Here is an 18,918-nt window from a genome sequence, read left to right on the forward strand (position 1 = left end):
AGCCGACGAGTGGTATTCTTCTGCTGCCGCATATTGCTCCTGGAAAAAAACCCGGTAGAGACGACCGCCACCTGTAGGATTGGAGCGTCCGCTCGTTTGAGCAGCCGAAACTGCAATTCATTTTTTTTTTTTAATTGAATTCGTTCCGAGGAGATTTTTCTTCTATAAATATAAAACATGTTCTTACTCCAAAATAAACACAAATAAGCAGAAGAATATGCAGTCTATGATCAAAGTGTATGGACAGAGAGAGAAACAGAATAGGCTACATTTGCTTTTATGAATTGTTTTATTAATATTTGTTTTCATGACTTATGAATTAATTATGAAGGTTATGAATTGGCACTCGCAAAAAAAAAACGAGCATGCATATAAAGCAAACCAACAGTTGCAAATTCTGTCATTTATTCATCTGTAATTCGATCAGGAAATACCTTGGAATCTTTGAAAGAGGAACTTTTCAAGGAATTAGCACAATATTTGGAAGGAAAAAAGTGAGCGATCCAAAAAGCATCGACACATTTTCACTTCATAACACCAATTTAGAGTTCTTGTATATTGTACCTTCAAGGCATTTATAGTCAAACAAATTTCGGGGTAGTTTCAACTTTATTATTCAACATAAAGAATGGAACGCTTGAATTGTCATCAGCAAAGGGGACAAAAAAATCTAAGCTGTTGTGCCTGCTGCATCCTCCACTTTCTCACTCATTCCCTTCATTCTACAGTTTGCGTCCTACTCTACTTTCCATATGGCTATTTTGCCATCACGCTGCGCAGATCCACTCAGGACGTAGCGGTCCTCAGCAGAGCAGAGTGTCTTGATGCAGTCTGAATGGGCCTCCAGCTCCTTTGCCACTGTCAGAGTCTCTGGATGCACCACCATTAACTGGCCTCTCAGCTGACCATCACAATGACCTCCCACACCGCTCTCAGCACAGCAGCCAACCCATATCTTAAGTGTAGGACGAAGAACGTCACTGAAAATAGTTCTCATTGTTACAGTCAGTCAAATGTGACAAAACAAAAAAGGCTCACCTGGTCCTTGACTCGGATCATGCAGCTGACCCCAGAGCAGCCTGTCAGGGTGATCTTCTTGAAAGCAGCTTTATGGCCGTCAGCGTGCCACACATAGAGCTCACCGGAGTCTGCCAATCCTGTCCAGAGCTCACCTCGCTGGAACACACACACAGAAAACACTGGCAAGTCAAAGTTTAGCCGACCCAAGGCAATGTTTCCCTTCCTTTCTCAAGCCAAAGCAACGCATTTTAAAATGGAGACATCTCATAGCACGGATGGCAAAGTTTGGTGTTTAAAAAAAATGTCACAAATATTTTAGTAAGTGAAGTACTGTAATGATCATCCAGCCATCCATCCATCCATTTTCCAAGCCGCTTTATCCTCACAAGGGTCGCAGGGGGTGCTGGATCCTATCTCAGCTCTCTTCGGGCAATAGGCAGGGGACACTCTGAACCGGTTGCCAGCCAATCGCAGGGCACACAGAGACGAACATCCATCCGCGCCTTGGCATTCACACCTTGGGACAATTTAGAGTGTTCAAAGAGCCTGCCATGCATGTTTTTGGAATGTGGGAGGAAACCGGAGTAACTAGAGAAAACACACACAGGCACGGGGAGAACATGCAAACTCCACACAGGAAGGCCGGAGCCGGGATCGAACCCACGACCTCATTTTGCAGAGTTTGATTTACGAGTTAATGCCATTCTCTTTGCAGCGGCTTTGCTTCTGTGTACTGTCTTATAGTTCACTTCAGTCTCATGGACTGATTTGCTAGCTAATGACCCAGCAGAAAACCAATCGTCACAGATGGCCACCACCATTTTGCATACTGCAATGACACAAATAGCCAATTCATTCAATCTATATCTAAAAAGCACAATTTAAAAAAAATCTTGTCATTTTTCACAATTCTAAATGCTGTTTCTTCTTCTTTCAAAGTGAAGTGGCGTGGCCTTGGCCACCCATGGCCATGGTCGCTCCACAAAGGAAAACTGTAACTGAGATTTTTAACCGAAACCTCAAAACTGAGGCGAAAATAATAACAGTGATAATAATAATTATTATTATAATCGATTATGCTCACGATTTGAATAAATGATTCACAGTGAATTCTATTTTTCCTTTCATTACTCTGACATTAGTGTTTGTTGTACATCTACAACAAATATGAGGATGATTCACCTCTGGGATGACAATAAAGTCGCTGAATCTACTTGTTGGGCCTCGAAGGTGCCCTGGCAGCGCCAGCCTTCTTTGTGGCATTCCGCTCTTTTTTAGCTCCACAATGGTGTCGTCGCAGCCTATGAAACAAGCCAACGCGAATTATTAGGAAGCTTTGTCTCATGTGCATACAGGGATTATGTCATATGCACTTACAGCACCACAGTGTATCGCCATAGATCTGTATTGAGGAGAGATGCTTGCAGCTGATGTGAAACTGTCGCTTCATCTTCAGGTTGGATGAATCCCACTGCAGTATTGTCCCATCATTGCTGCATGAGTACATGTCAGAACTGGAGGGAAAGAGCATTAACATGTTGACTCAACAAAGGCCTTTTGATTAAAGCACAATTAACCTGCCATTGCTCTTCCAAGTAGGGTCATTTCTGTTTGTGTTTGTGTTTTGTTTCAGCCTGTGGTGAAGGGCGTTTCCCTCCAGCCGGCGCACCTGTTCCCTGTTCCCTGTTATCATTAGCCTTGTATTTAAGGACTCCGAATTCTGGCACTGTTCGTTGCATTATTGACCTTGTTTGCTGTGCATGCTTACGTGTTGTTTTCTAGACCTCTCGATATTGTCATAGTTATTCTTACTCCTTTAATTCATGGTTTTGTAAGTAGAGTCATTGTTTAGTCATTTGATTTTGTTTTTGTTTGCCGTGTGAATTGGACACTTGTCATCTTTTTTTTGTATTCTCGGTGTTGCGTTTGTGTTCATTCCTCGTTTTTTCCTGGATTCTTGCGACCAGTGTTTTCTGTTTTGGACTTTGTCGCTTTGCAATAACTTGCAATAAAATGCAATAACTTTTTTGTTATTGCATTTTGTCTGCGTCTCCATCTCTGGGTTCCTAAACACTATTCGGTTCGTTTCGAACCTGACAGGTAGGCGGAATTTCTTTTGACGAAAATTACGGTATTATAAAAATAAAATGGAGGAAATGTCAAGGACCATTTTCTGCCCACATCAACCGTTTGAGAACTGTTACATACAAAATATTACAAATGACTTTTAATAATGTTAAGTAAGCATCAGGACGTGTCTACCTGCTGTGTTGTTCTCCAACATCCAGTGCGAGTCCAGTAACCTCGTGTCTGTGCTCGGTTAGCTGTTTGTTGCAGGACAGGTTGTGAGCATCGATAATGTAGATGACCGAGTCCTGGGAGCCTATCCACACCTGGTTGTGGACCAATCCCAGCATGCAGTTCTGTTGGGGGCAGCTTGGACTTCAATTCGGTACATTGAAAAGTAGTCATTTTCAGTTAGGATGTTGTTACCTTCTGCATCGCAACCTCCACTGGTATCAGCACATTTATTTTTTAATACAGCACACTATGATGGCACTCACCAGTTTTGACTCTCCAAGTTGGATCAAAGCCTGAAGCATGGACCAGCTTGCAGCATCGAATACAACCACTCTGCCCCCGCTGAGAGCCACCCACAGCTTGGGATTCGTCTCATCCTTGGAGTCACCGCATGTCAACTGCCCTGTATGAGAGACGATGACCTTTCATTGAATAAAAGTCTAGACACTAATTAAATGTACTCAACTATCTTTGTGAAAATGGTACAAAGGAAGGATTAAAGACATTCCGCGGGAGAAATTTGTCAACTAAGAAATTCAGTCATACTTCTCCCTAACAGGGATGGCCTGTTGGGATTTCGGAACAAATACATTATTGGGGCTTGTCTAAATAACATTTTGTTGTTAAGCAATAAAAATAAAAAAATTTAAAAAAAAAGGCTGAAAGTGGAGAGGCCCTAGAATTGACCTCTGTGTAACACCACATGGCAGTGGGGCAGTTCGTCTCAGAGAAAGCAAGTCTAACACAAAAAGTTCTGTCAGCCAAATAGGACCTAAACCACTCAAGGGTGCACCGCCAATGCCAACCAGGTGCTGCAAACGAGTCAACTGAATACTGCAATCCACTGTATCATATGCTGGAGTTAAATCCAATAAAACCAGACACACATAGCCAGCCGGTATGTCTCATCACATTACAAGACAGGTTAAGAGGTTCCGCTGTTCCTTAGTAAAAATAACTTTGATGGAGGAAGCTCGCATGTGACTTTGAAGCAATGCTGGTAATTTATAAGCTGTCATACACAGGCCTGCTATAGACTTCTTTGTGTGCAACACAACAAGGGTTTTACAAAACAAGTTTGAGAAGAACAACATACTGTGAATAAATGTACACAATAATTGCACTTTGAATCCACATGACAATGATCATGCAGTCTGCAAACAGGCACCTGGAGTGTAGAGCAGAATGTGGACAGTCTGTGGCTCTGTGAGGTCCAATGATGGGTTCATTTTGTGTTTTAGCGTCTCAGAGGTAGTTTTAGGTACCATCATGGGCACTGCTCAGAGAAAAATGACAACAATTTAACAACGATAAGAACAACAACATAATATATCTTAAATTGGAAACAATCAATACATCAAAGAATCAATTCAATGGAATTTTCATCTGTGGATCCACCAAGTCCATCCATGAAAAGGAAAAGGTCATGATACAAAGCATAGCATATTTTATATAAGAACTTTCTAGCAAAACCCTTGTCCCTCAAGTGTACAGAGATGCTAATCCTACTTGATCTACATAAAAAGTAAAATTTACCAAATAGACAGGGTTTGCCATGTTTGTTCAGCAAATTAGGAATCCAGATCCTTTCTGCATTACAAACTCACCAAGGAAGTGCTAAATAAGAGATCTTTGTACACATTGTACACTTCATTATTATTACCATATATGACCTACTGTGTGGAAATATGGGGAAATGCCTGCAAAACAAACACACTCCCTATTCTCAACCTACAAAAAAAAGCAATTCGAATTATTAATAGATCAAAATATACGGAACCCACAAATCCACTATTTATCAAATTAAATACTATTTATCAAATTAAATACGATGAAATTTTATGACCTGGTTGACTTTAAAATCGCCCAATTAATGTACAAAGCACACAATAACCTGCTCTGCCAAAACATTCAGAAGTTTTTCGAAATTCGAGAAAGCAGCTATGATTTAAGAGGTACCAACTTATTCAAAAAACTCAAAACAAGAACAAACATCAAGCAAAGAAGTGTATCTATCAAAGGTGTTAATCTGTGGAATAATCTCGAAACGGACCTGAAAATGAGTAAATCGCTTGCTGAGTTCAAAAACAAATTCAAAAAAATAGTACAAACAACCTACATCAATCAGAGTTAAAATGATAAATTCAAAACATTAAATATAATGATAAATCAGAACTAAGTTGATAAATAGAGAAAGGTATATAAATATCCATTATGAATTTAAGAGAAAATTGACACAAGAGTGTCAGGGTGTGGAAGTATATAATCCCGATACAAACCAAAAGTTGTAAAAATATCACGGTTAAGGGTAAAGTATGAGCCTTAATGGAGACTTCTTTCTTCTTACTTTTTTCTTTTCTGATTGATATAAAAATGATTTATTAGATACAATCACATAACGGGGTAGGACTAGATACGTTTTTTACTTCTTCCTACTCCCTTGAACATAATAACTGTGTTGAATGAAGATTGATTTCTTTCTTTTTACTTTTTTTATCTACCTTATTTTCTGTCAAATTATTACTGTATATATGTTTTATGTTCAATAAACAAACAAACAAACAAACAAACTAAAATACATATGGTAAACTAGTGCCATAAAATTGGGTTTCTACTGTCCATTAACCAAGGAAAGACAGTTCATGAAAGTATTACAGCAAGCCTGAAACGAAAAGCCATTTTCCAAGAAATGGCATGCCTGCACGATTCATGATCCAAGAGCATCTGCCATCTCAATCTAACAACCGTTGACTAAGCAGTCACGTTAACAATAGTTTTATCGTTACTTTCAAGTAAGGGAGTAGTAGCTGAGGAGTGAGCCCTCACCTTCATGCTTGACCTTGTCAAAATAGGCAAGCTTTGTGGCAGCACAGATTGACCTTTGGGTCTGCAGACAGCCCACCACGGCCTCCATCAGCAGTACATTGGTCAGAGCCTGAGTCATGTACTGAGGGTACTAAAAACGACATCAACCGAATGATATTTCACTGCATGATCGAACATGTTAGATTTCCAAGCTGCGGTACCTGATTTCCTTACCTTATGTTGGTCGGCCATCTTGCGCCCAGCCCACATCTCTCTGATCACAAGATTCCAAAGATCAGTTTCCGCCTTTAGGTTGGCCTCAAATGCCTCGGGCCTGCTAGAAGTCCGAATACGCAGAGAGGGAATGCGCACCAGGAGAAAAGGAGCCGAAGCTATCTTCACCTCCTGCACAAAAGAGTTGCTTGGACAAATCCTGGTACAAAACTTGATTTGGTTGTTTTTTCACCTACAAAAGCACCTGGATGTCTCGGAACATCGTGATTTCCAGGAAGCCAGGCTGACCCTCTGGGAGCAAGAAGAGACGTTTCTGGGTCATGGCGATTTTACCCACGCCGTGAGAGGTCTTGACACAGGACGACAACTTGTAGATGCACTCGCTGTGATTCAGCTGCTCGATGACCTCGGTGGGGAGGTTGACGTCTTGAGCCTCTGCTTCAGTCTCTTTCCAGAAGGTGTAGAAGCCTTTGAAGAGCTTGGCGTCCACTTGCTCAGACTCATCTAAACATACATTGGAAGTACAAGTAAGTGCCCCACATTTGCAGCTTTGTGTAGCGCGACGTCAGCAGGTTGTGTACATCCAGGACACAGATGGCCTAAACACTCTCAAAGGCAATGGATTACATTTCATTTGCAACACTCTTGTCTCTCTGCGATTGTCAGGCAACCGATTCAGGGTGTCCCCCGCCTACTGCCTGAAGACAGCTGGGATAGGCTCCAGCACCCCCGTGACCCTAGTGAGGATCAAGCGGTTCGGAAAATGGATGGACACTCTTGTCTCTTCATTTGGTAGCATTTCTTTTGACTTCTAGTACAGTCAAACCTCGGTTTTCGAACGTCTCTGTTCTCGACCAAATCGGTTTTCGACCAAAAATTTCAAGTATGCCTCGGGTGACGACCGAATTTCGGTTCTCGAACAAACTGAGCGCACTTGAATGTGTCGCTTGACTCCTCTCGCCTTCCTTACACGAGGACGTGACGCTTCCTCGGGTAGACGAGGAAGTGACGCTTCCTCGTGGAGTGTTCCATTGTGAACAGACGTGTTCAATACAGAATTTTCTTTTAAAGAGCGTGTTTCGGTTTTCGAACAAATCGGTTTTCGAACAGCCTTCTGGAACGGATTATGGTTGAAAACCTAGGTATGAGTGTACATTTAGGTGAATACTGGATTTTTAAAATTGTTTTTAATCCAATAAAATATCAGCCACCAACTGTTGCCATGTCAATCTAGTCTGTCCAGTAATTTAAACCACATTAGCAATTGGACAGCTTGGTAAATTTATCAGATTTTAAATTCATCCTCACAAAAGCCACAGAGCCGGCCCTGGATGACGTCAGTATTTTTTTCTGTCCTCTGCCACGTTCAACTAGAAAAACACCTCTGGCGCAATCTGCACATACATATATAATCATCAGCTCTGGTGTGTATATTGTACTCTACAGCCCATAAATCATATATGCCCTGCAGGAATATAGTACTTGAGCTGAACAGCCATGCAAATCTAAACACAAATAAAACCCGCAAAGGCGCTGTTATGAAAGCAACTCAAAACCACTTTAAGAAAAAAATGATCATATGGCCTTTTAAAGTAGACATTTGTTTAATGTGCTATGTAAGGTAAACAAAAAGTTCGGTCCTTGGACGACAAGATGTGAGGAGAAACGTTCCACAATCAATTTGATAAACATGTCACAAGAAATCACTTTGTTTTCTGTTGCTATTTTAAAGTTCACTTCATGCTCCGTTTTGTTAATAGAATATAGAAACATTATGATGTAACCGTGACATGTGACAAATATGCTCCACTTTAGACTGCCAGTGAGTTCCTAAACAGGCTGCGTGGCAAATGTAATGAATTATGCTTTGATATTGTCAATGGCAGCTGTGTGCCAACACGAACAAGTCTCTTGAGCGAACAAAATCAAAGTATCCATATTCTAATTTATAACAACAGTCACCAGTAAAACAAAAAAGTTTCCCAAGTTAATACTATTTTACAGACGAGTGTAAAAATAAATTGGCCTTACGGATTATGTGACGGGTCAGTAATGCTTCCTTAATGGGAATGTTTGCTCGAGCTGGGCAAGAATTTCCCCGAGGGAGCTTTTTGCTGATTTCCTCCCATCATTACTTACCGCCGGTGAGGGCGTCAAATAAGCGATGAATGGTCGCCACGTCTTTAACGATCCCTCCCTCTTGGACGCAACGCACAAACTCCTCTCGATCCAGCGGTCTGCGCGGAAGCTCAAACTTCTTGACATCGTTGTTGAGCTCCACCGACGGCTTCTCGTTTTGCGTCTTAACCTGACGATCGATTAAGAACAGCGATGGAATCCTTTGGATGTTCACTTCATTAAAGGTGTGAGGAAACTGACCTTGAGGATGAGTCTTCTGAGTTCAGGCCTTCTATTGGCTTGCTGCTGTTCTTCCTGTATGAGAGAGTCCACCAGCCATGTGACCACTTGCGTGGGGAAGATGGAAGTGTCCGTCTTGTGGAGCGTTTGGAAATCACCCAGAGCATTGAGGCGACGCAAGCACAGCAGATTGGCAAAGCCACGCAGGTAGTAGTATCTTAGGAGCAAGAAACCAGATATACCTGTAGCTCCTACTAAAATCCAGCCACGAGACACCAAAGATGATGCGCAATCTAATGCAAGAAGTGTCTCAAAAAAGAACAAGTTTGTTTTTGAAGAACCCTGAGAAGTTGCCAAAATTACCCTAAAATAGCCACTTCAAACTTTAGGTCATGGGTTCTTCGGATTTTTCATGTTTCTGCGCGAAAATGACGGACTTCTTAAAACATTTCAACTTGTGCTCTTGAGCCCATTTTGTGGATCATGCCCAAAACCGATGTTCCCTCTAAGCTCTGCACATGAGCAATTTCGCACTGCTCTCATTCTCTCAGTGCACTCGGTGATGCTGGTGCGTAACTCGCACACACATTATATTTCTACACTGATTCCTTCATTCAAACCTCAGTTTAATCTACAAAAAGGACACCACACCATTCCCACTTCCCTTGCAGTAGTGCGGCCGACGAATTTCTGGAATTCGCATCAGTATACATTTTGCAAATGTACCAATCTGAAACGGGTATTGGATAAAATCTCTAGGACAAGTTTGTTTTTGAAGGAATTTGGAGTCAAAGGGGCCCTCATTAAGGCACATTTTGACAAAAAAAAAAAACATTTGTGAAAATGCAGTGTTGACACTTCAAAAGAAAATGGTAGACGTCCTTTGTCTTTTTTGGACATGGTCTCTTCAGACCCTTCTGTGGGTCAACTCATTCTTGACATGCCTACCACATCTCATATTTCTACTATATGTGAACCTGGCTTCCGGGGCTTGATTTTTAAAACAAGAATACAAATAAAGGGGTCGATTCAAAAATATATTTGCAATGTCCGCTGTCAAAGATTCATTTTCACATGGCATCGGTGGGTACAGTAAAAATACCTGGCTAGTAGAGCAGAGTTGTCATTTTGGACCGAATCAATCGCCTTGCCAAGAAGGTGGATCAGGTCACTGTAATAACTTTGGACAGCATGGAAGGACAGAGAGTCTGGGAATTCTGGAAGCTTGAATATCTTCACAGACTTTAGAGGCATCCTTCGGGCTAGGATAAAAGCAGATGGTGGAAAAAGAAAAATGTTGGTGGCGGCAACCTATCAGTTCAACCAAACAGGTGGGTTGATTGAAATGTTCCCCTCCAGTCTCACCATGTTCGCACAATATAATTTTGGTTGGCAGTGAATTTCTTTGAAAGCTCATGGTTTGGTCTTGATTTCCTAGGTTGGGAAGGCTCATTGTTTGTTTCTTAATAAACTTGTTCTCAGCGAAGAAGTTCTTTCTCCGGGCTTGAATCTCCTGCATGGTGGGCCTGCGGGGGTTTTCCACTGATGCCTTCATCCTGGTCGAAACAGCATTGGAAAACAGACATTCATTTCTTCTAACAACCCAGAAACCGTTTAGACAGCAAGGCTTGAATTGGGGAGTCAACTAGTCGATTAGAGCCTGTGTAGTCGATGCACTGGCAAGCGCGTGCTTCGACATAACACGGCGGCCTGGCTGAAATCAACAGCTACTCGATGACTTTCTTTCAAATTGTGTCACTCGGTTGGATTGTGTTAACGGTACCAAAACTGCAATTTTGTGCGAGTCAAAATCAGTAAAACCAGACGGACAAAAAAAATACCAGCTATCCAATGAAGTGCGATATGATATGATGCATTAAGGTAAGACACAAGACTTAACAAAAGCTTATACTTTTGCATCCCTGATTGAGTGTTGAGTTCCATTCGAGCAAAGTTGTCCATCTTCCTGTTGAGACGATCCCTGAGGAAAGAATGGAAGATGTGTGTCTGCAAAACCTGCAACAAAGCCAGATCCGGATATCAATACAACAGTGTGTTCAAGCAGCATTAACCATTCCAGATAAATGTCGATATTTAGTTCCAGTATACTGTCTACCCCAAAGGTAAACAAACTCAAGTTCAGGTTACTCGATTGAGCTCCACCGGGGAGAATTTTGTCTCAGAGACAGGAACAAATCCTCATCACACGAATGACACAAAGGCAAACTGCTATTCATCAGGCACTGATTCAACAGTGGTCCAAAGCTTCCCCATCCTGATCTTCTCCATTGATTTAAAAATGGCCACTGGCCGGCAATCATTGTCCTCCTGAAGATGAACCTTTCTGGGTACAGTATTGGCTTTGTAATTGTTGTTGAGCTTTTTGTGTTTTTTTTTTTTTTTTTTTTTTTCCGGAGTCGTAGTGTACAAGTGTCTATGGAGAGCTGGAATAATTTCTTCAAAGCTGAAAATAGAATCTCTGCAATAGACTTCAAAATAAAAGCAGGCCGCCCGTCTAAGAGCTGATACGATTTAGTACGAATAGTTTTAAAAACTTGACTGACTCTAGAGCAGGGGTGTCAAACTCATTTTTGTCGCGGGGCACTTTGGAGTTACGTCTTCCGTTATGACCGAAGAAAGGTTTAATCATCGCATCGTATTATTGCTTCTACACACACACACACACACACACACACGCATACACACACACAAAAGACGGATTACGAGTTTTGATATCAGTCAACTATTTGTTTGTTGTTTCTTCAATTATTGTTCAAGTGAGTGAAAACCGGTTGACAAAATTATTTCGGTACAGATTTAAGCAAGTATCATGGAAGCTGACACATATGATTTGCTTTCACGGGCCGCATAAAATGACTTTGACACCTGTGTTCTAGGGCCTCATCACTAACATGTCACCAGCTATTATATTAAGTACACTGTCTTCGGTGGATTAGATTGTCCTGGTGTTTCTAGTGGTGTGCTCGGTGAGAGTGTGTTTATGTCGTACACGTTGAGAGGATGGTGTAACGCATAAAAAGATAACAATACCAAAAGCAATTACATTCTTGTAGAAAAGTTGTTCTGCTGGTTCTCTGCTTCTCAGGAACTCTTCACTGTTAAACACTCGGTGTTCGTACTTCAAGTGGCTGCTGACATTTCTGCACAGAGATGGAAATATGATCATGTGACAATATTACTAAAGGCTGGAGCAACAGCAAAAAGCTCCTATCGGTTACCATTAGATTGTGAAGGCTAAGCTAATGTATTCAAAGAGCGTACTGGGCTGTGACTGATGAAATCATCACCACTTGATACAACTCAGTGATAACCTGAATATGTTGACAAGGAGTTCAGTTGTGATGATCTGGATGTCACGGTTTAGATTGCGCTGCCACGCTCGTCTCTGGGCGCGCTGGCCCTCGATGTCAGTGCGGTTTGCACGCTCGCACTGGTCCAAGTCAAAGTGGATCTGCAGAGACCGACACCTGAATAAAATGCACTGATTATTAATCAAAAATGCATTATTACAAGGTTGCAGGTTTCATCAGTAAGTTTTTTTCCTTACCTCTGTGTGAAACATTCTGCTGCAAGCGTTGGGATATCTGGTAGGTCAACAGTTTCCGAACAAGAAGTCGACACGCTTCCATTATCAATGTTGATGAGGATCAGATCATCTGTTTCCTGCTTGGACAGAAACAAAACTAATATTTGAACATATCACAATTTCCAGTTGCATTGACCACATTGTCTTCGCGCTCACCGCGGCAACTTCTTCGAAATGGCAGAGGTGGCAGCCCATGAGGAAGGCTGTCGGTGCCATTAGGAAGTCCAGCATGCCTCTGGCCAGGACGGGGACGTAAGGATGCTGCCATGAGAGAGGCTGAAAAAACAAGATGGTGATAAAACACCAGCAGTGAAATTCATTACAGGAGTGTTTATAATGTGCGAGATAATGCATTTTTGGGATCTACAATGGTCCAAAGGGACATAATACAAACGATGCATTCAAATACTTGACAGCACGCCAAGAACATTATTTCACAGCATGAAATCACATTACCATTTCTGCCTTCAACAATAACAAGGGTCAACAAGTTCTTACATTTTTTTTTTAATGGGCGATGCAAGTAAACTCTCAAACTGTTTTTCTTTATTTATTTACAAAAGTAAGTTTGTCATCTTGGTCAGCAGTAACAGCTAGCTTAAAAGCTAGCTTCCACTCCTGAGAGAAAGCTAAGTAATGTAAACACCAAATAAACCATCCAGGTGGGTACACCTTGAACCGGTTGCCAGCCAATCACAGGGCACACATAGACGAGCAACCCTCCGCGCTCACACTCACACCTCGGGAAAATTTAGAGTGTTCCATTGACCTGCAATACATGTTTTTGGAATGTGGGAGGAAACTGGAATTCCCGCGGAAAACCCACACAGACGCAGGGAGAGCATGCAAACTCCACACAGGAAGGCCGGAGCCGGAATCGAACCCTGCACCTCTGGACTGTGAGGCCGACGTGCTAACCAGTCAAACACCGTGCTACCATCAAATCAAAACCAACAAATCCAAAATAAAGGATTATAAAAATATGTACAGGTAGTACGTGAAGTTCTCTCTTTTAAATGCCCACATGCAAAAAAAGTAATTCATCAAATGGATTCCATTGTATGCACAGTGGTGAGCGTACGTGCAGAAAAATCAGCAAGCTTTCTGCCACCAGTGTCAGTCGGGCCCAGCTGGCGGAAAAGAGCACCACCCTTTGCTCCTGGAGGAGGCAAGATAACACCTGCGTAGAAGAGTGAAGGTGACATTTCCAGCTCAGCATGCTTCCGGAAAGGACAGCATCGAGGAGGTCTTTATATGTGCAGTACCTGCAGGAGACGATGTGGACGGAAGCAGATAAAAGGCAGATGAAGGTCTAAATCTACAGCTGGGGAATCTTGATCTTCTCTGGATGGCAATTCGATGGTCAGTGAGTGCAAGGTAAACATCTAGGGGGGCAAACACAGCATTTAATGAGGTGCATCGCAGGCAAGTTAAGCAATAAGAGTTTGCTTTTTAAAGTATGACTGTCATAGGTACCAAATGGAGTTGCCCAGGAGGAGGGATGGGTACCAGCGCCAATTTGGCTGCAAACTCCTTTGCCTTCTCCTTAACGTCCGAAAAATGACAAGCTGTGAGCTCTATCAGAAGACTGACAGGAAAACAGGAAGAAGACTTGATAAAACTTAAAGGACACCCGGTGGTAAGGTGAAAGTACTTTGGGCTTTTTCAGTAGAGTTCCTATTGATTTTCTGTTTTGACTTTTGTTTTTCAGATTCACTTAGTTTTAATTTGTTTTTAGAGTGCACCGAAAGTTGTGTTGAATTGACACAATTTTATTTCGTCAAGTGGTTGTACCAAAAATAAAAATAAAAAATCGCTCTAAAATCCAGATCCAGATGAATTTTTCATACAGTATACATGTAGTCTACTTAATAAATGTATCTGTACTACAGTGTCCAAATGCTTACGTCACAGGGGTGATCTGTGACCACCCCGACCAACTTTATACCATCCACAAATGGAGATCTTTTTGCATTTCCTTAGAAACGGTCACCTTCATGGAGTCAGTTGACGCTTTCCACCCTGCGCTTAATTTAAAAGAAATGAGAGGAGCTGCAAGTCGGCTGAGTTCACTCCCACAACGGCGCAACCGCCCATTTCGAAAATGGCATGCATACGAAAATACAAAAAGAAAGAAAACTCCACCCAAGTGCAAAAAAATAGGGCACTCTGTGTGTGCTTTGGACTCTGACAAATTATATATTGGTTTAGGCTGAAGACAAATATAAGGATTCAATATTATTCTGTGTTCTGGTACAATGACTTAAGAAGAGGCTGTATGTTTGGCACATGACCCGTCTCAAAATGCCAAGATTGGATTGAGAGGGAAAAATTGTAGAATGTTGTCTAATCGTTCTGGGCGGGAATCGTTCACATTCCATGGAACACAGAAATAAAGCAACTCATACTTCTTTATGTGATAATTATTGTACTGTACAGTCGTGCATTTGGGTGAATGGAAATAAAGCATTAGAAGAATTATTAAGTTGACTCTCTTTTTACTGGCATTCAGACACAACTGTAGATTTATCCTCCTTCATTCTCACTTACATTGACAGACAGTCTTTTAGTGCAGTCAAGTATGGATGCTTGGATATCACACAGAAACTGAAGTCACAGAACAGTTTGGAGGCGGCTCCACTCTGACAGGGGGACGCCCGCTCCTGTAACACCCGGCAATGCAACTTGACTTCATCTCAGGTCACGTGTGTTTCGAGTTGTGTTTAGCGCTGACAACCTGAATGGGACGAGAACACTGCATGACAACTCCATGGGACTTGTTGCCAAAGACATCAGTGAAAACCAGGAAGTGAAACTGTTCCTCTGACTTGACGTTGGTCACTCTGAGCCCACCTGGGAAAACAAGGGAAATTAATTCATGTCATCACATTAGCTGCCGCAAAAATTAACGTTTGGGGGGGGGGGGGTTGTAACTGATATGACATGCGTTTGTAAAACAAACTAAAAAATATATTTTGTATTCATCTTTGTCAATCAATATCACCCCTGAGTCCAAGACATTGAGAAGGCACCGCTGGAATTTTTTATATTACATTTAGAAAAGCATATTATATTTATCGATTATTTTACTATGTTAATATACTTTTTATTACTATTGTTATATTTTATGTTTGATTATTGTGTACAGCCATTTGTTACAGATGGGTGTATATGTGTGTGTTTTTAAGGGTTCTTGAAATAAAGTTGCATTGAGTACATTCTTTTGTTGTGTGTATAATAATGTTCAATACCGGGAAAGCACAGTTGAGGCAAAGCAGTGAGGTCGATGTCTTTGGGAACAGTCATGTCATCACAGCCTTTTCTTCCGCTGGCTGCAACTTCACCTGTGCAGTTGTGACGGCCTACAGCAACAAGACACCAGCATGAAAAATGACAACAAATTTCTCTCTCGAAATTTGAGTCCTGCATCCGACATGGAACAAAAAGTTGTGCAAAAATTTGTGAAATTTTGTACAGTTGGATATGTGCATTCAAAAGATTCGAGAAGGTCAAATTATGTTTGCTTGGTAAGGTTATAGTACATTTTCGGTTCATGCTGAAATTTCAGCCCAATATTTCCATCTTTTTGTGTGCAGTATATCGCTGGTGTCGGGCAGTAACCTTCTATATGTCACAGTTTGGTGAATTTAACCCTTTCATGCACAAATAATGATAACCTGAAACCCGATCCACTGTAGTAACCGCTGTCCCTGAAAGGGTTACAATTTTTTTCATCATTTTATATTATAGGTTAGTCTACACCTGTGGGTGTTTTAAATTTTTTTGTACCCATCAAAACTGTCTAAAATGGCTTGCGGCCTTTGATGATATAATGTTAATCCTTGAACAAACATGCTGTTTTGGTACTGAAGTCTAATATATGAGATAATTTTGGAGGTACAAAGATTCTGCCCGATGCCGGTGATATGCATTTTTTTTTTGATCTGACATGAAAAATGGACAATTTCAAACCTTGGCTAGGTGTGGTGGATACAGAAGATTGCTTCCTCTTCTTCCTCAGCATGGAGTGATGCTTCCTTGCATGTGATCTCACCGCTTCACTCTCAGCTTCCGGCCGGCAGACAAAGGGAGGCGCCAGCACATGCAGGACCTCCGGCTCCAAAACCTTGTGCTCCAGACTTCCGTGAAAGTTCACAGCCTTCAAACATAGTTGTCATAAGCTCTTCCATCAGTTTGTCCAATCATTAGTTGATATTTTTGATGTGGAAAGGACCTGGCAGAACTCCTGTAGTTTTTCACTGGACGCTCCGACCACTACACAGGCCTCCAGAAGAGAAGGAAGAGGGTGCGACATTGCTGACACGGATTCAGATCCTGAACAAAGTCCTCACATCTGCTGCAATGCAAGCATTGAACTAACAGAGGGGGGAAAAAAAGAAGTAGGAGGGGGATGACACGCAAATTGGACACAAATAAGTTATTGTGTTAACTCCAGATGAAGAACATTCAAAGTAGCTATTTTTAGTTGAATCGAATCAATAACATCTGAAGACTTTCTTGCTCTTTTTTCCATTTCACAAAAGGATGAAAGATTTTTAGATTTTCACATTTTAAATTCTATACAGATTTACAGGGGCTCCAAATTATTTGAAAAATGTACCAGAATGTATAAGCCGTTGACAACAATTCCTCCAGATTCTGAGCTAGACGTTTCCTGCATCCAGTCACATTCAGTTGCTTTTTTTTTTTTTGTGGGTCTTGCCATCTTCATTATGTGAAAATCGTGCTCCAATGTCTTGAAGATTTGGAATCCTTCAGAAAGTCCCAAGTTGCTTTTCGTGGGAGACTTTCAATGCCTGTCTTTGCAACGCCTTTTTCCAAAAATGCAGGATGTACAAATTATTAGTTTACCATGACATCCGTAAGACGTCATCTCTACATTAACTGTTCTTATACAACACTGTCCCTGAAAAGAAGCGCATGACTGTGTTAATTGCACTGCACAGCACAGCTGGACTGCTGCAATGTGCTCTTTGTTGAACACATTTCGATATCTAATGCTTTTTTGAGCTGGGCATAGTGTATATATGTATATAGCTTCTGCATATTTTCTTTTCTAGGTCACTTCAGGGTCACGGGGGGGGGGGGACTGGAGCCCAGCTGATTTGAGGAGAAAGACAAACTCGACCCTGGACTGGTCGCAAGTCAATCGCAGGGCGCTATTAGAGACAGATAAGCATTCACATCAACATTTGCACCCACTGAAGTTATTCACGACTTGCAGTAAGTAACCAATCATTTTTGTCATGAAAATGAAATTGAAAAATGAATTGGATAATTTCCCAGAGCACATTTGATGATCTCGAACGGCAAAACCGTGACTCGTACTTTCAATGGACACTTTCTGAACAATTAACATGCACTGAAACACATCACGGCAGAATGTAAAAATATGAAAGATAATACGTGATGTTAAATACTCGAAGACAAAGATAACCATCATTTGAAGCAAAGTTGCAAAATATATATTTGCACTCGTGTACATATCCCAATGGAATGCTGTTGAATAGGTTAATCTGCATATATTGAGTACCGTCACTATTCAACATATAATATCCAAAAAATTAATAAGTACATTATATGCACAATCATAGAGCTACAGTTTGGAGACAGTTGTTGATCAAAAACGCCGGTACATTATATGCACAATCATAGAGCTACAGTTTGGAGACAGTTGTTGATCAAAAACGCCGTAATAATCCAAAAACGAAATATAAATGCTTCAAGGGTGCATGTTTTTGGAATATAGGAGGAAACAGGAGTACCTGGAGAAAACCTGCGCAGGCACACCCAGAACTTGCAAACTCCAAACAGGAAGATGAGCGCTGGAGTCGAACCCGCACCTCTGCAGTGTGAGCCGTCAGTGCTAACAAATCTACCACCATCACTTTACAAAATCTCAAAAATATTTTTTTAAACGGGAATAGCGAACTCTAATTACTACTGTGTTGCATACAGTATATGCATTAAATACATGACAATAAAACCCGATAAGCAATTGATGCATATTTATACAATGTTTCGGTGCCAAGAATCGGAGTCTAAGATGACGTCAGAAAACAAAAATCTATTTGATATTCTTGAAACTGTGCGTTTTTGCGTTAGTGTGTGCGCGCGTGCATCACTCGCCGTTTCCTCTTCATCAAACCTGAAGACCAATGCAGCCCTTCATCAAACTGGCAAAGAGGCTGACACACACTAAAAAAGAAAAAGAAGCCTCTTCGGTTCTGGGCAATCATGCGCACTGTCAGTAGCAATTGCTCTACAACGGCTTCATATAACGCGCCTTATGGTGGCATTTAAACTTCATTTTAAGCTAAAATGCTTTTGAAGAGAAATGAAAAGTTATTTGGGGAACATCCATGTTTCAAGACACAAGTGAACAACTCAAGCGAATGAAACCATGCGACAATTTTGACGCTGTTCCCCAATTCAGCAGCAGAGGGCGGGCGTTACGAAAAGAGCAAAAATTTGCCGGTTCTCGGGAACGTCTTAAAAGTCGTTCTGCGACGGATTTTACGTGTTTTTTTTACATTATAATTTTTTTATTTACTGTATAGCATTAGTTTAAT

At 41.3% G+C, this 18,918-nt stretch overlaps 2 protein-coding genes across 2 annotated transcripts; both read right to left on the bottom strand.

Moving 5' to 3' along the window:
- Positions 1 to 388: 388 nt before the first annotated feature.
- Positions 389 to 14,994, bottom strand: LOC147203750 (DENN domain-containing protein 3-like; the record flags this gene model as incomplete). Its single annotated transcript, XM_086113435.1, has 23 exons — positions 389 to 955; positions 1,039 to 1,176; positions 2,203 to 2,321; positions 2,398 to 2,534; positions 3,283 to 3,443; positions 3,585 to 3,724; positions 4,490 to 4,597; positions 6,148 to 6,277; positions 6,361 to 6,531; positions 6,605 to 6,864; positions 8,500 to 8,668; positions 8,740 to 8,935; positions 9,821 to 9,980; positions 10,084 to 10,274; positions 10,631 to 10,734; positions 11,783 to 11,879; positions 12,051 to 12,206; positions 12,287 to 12,402; positions 12,482 to 12,601; positions 13,407 to 13,505; positions 13,591 to 13,710; positions 13,802 to 13,913; positions 14,876 to 14,994. Coding segments are annotated over 23 exons (3,342 nt in total), but the record flags the coding sequence as incomplete, so codon positions are not given.
- Positions 14,992 to 16,640, bottom strand: LOC147203751 (DENN domain-containing protein 3-like). Its single transcript, XM_086113437.1, has 4 exons — positions 16,560 to 16,640; positions 16,298 to 16,484; positions 15,577 to 15,687; positions 14,992 to 15,178 (listed from the first exon to the last, which is right to left on the bottom strand). Exons 1-4 carry the CDS (start codon positions 16,638 to 16,640, stop codon positions 15,027 to 15,029), a joined length of 531 nt encoding a protein of 176 aa, XP_085969563.1. The 3' UTR covers positions 14,992 to 15,026.
- Between the last annotated feature and the right edge of the window lie 2,278 nt (positions 16,641 to 18,918).

The sequence above is a fragment of the Hippocampus guttulatus genome, chromosome 6 (genome assembly GCF_054856545.1).
Source record: "Hippocampus guttulatus isolate MCC_2025c chromosome 6, RoL_Hgut_1.0, whole genome shotgun sequence".
Classification (NCBI taxonomy): Eukaryota; Metazoa; Chordata; class Actinopteri; order Syngnathiformes; family Syngnathidae; genus Hippocampus; species Hippocampus guttulatus.

Excerpts from the sequence above, each read along its gene's own strand:
- LOC147203751 (XM_086113437.1), bottom strand. The coding sequence starts at position 16,640 with ATGTCGCACCCTCTTCCTTCTCTTCTGGAGGCCTGTGTAGTGGTCGGA. Across the intron at positions 16,485-16,559 it reads AACTACAGGAGTTCTGCCAG|GCTGTGAACTTTCACGGAAG; the intron begins GTCCTTTCCACA and ends CTATGTTTGAAG. Across the intron at positions 15,179-15,576 it reads GCCTCAACTGTGCTTTCCCG|GTGGGCTCAGAGTGACCAAC; the intron begins GTATTGAACATT and ends TTGTTTTCCCAG.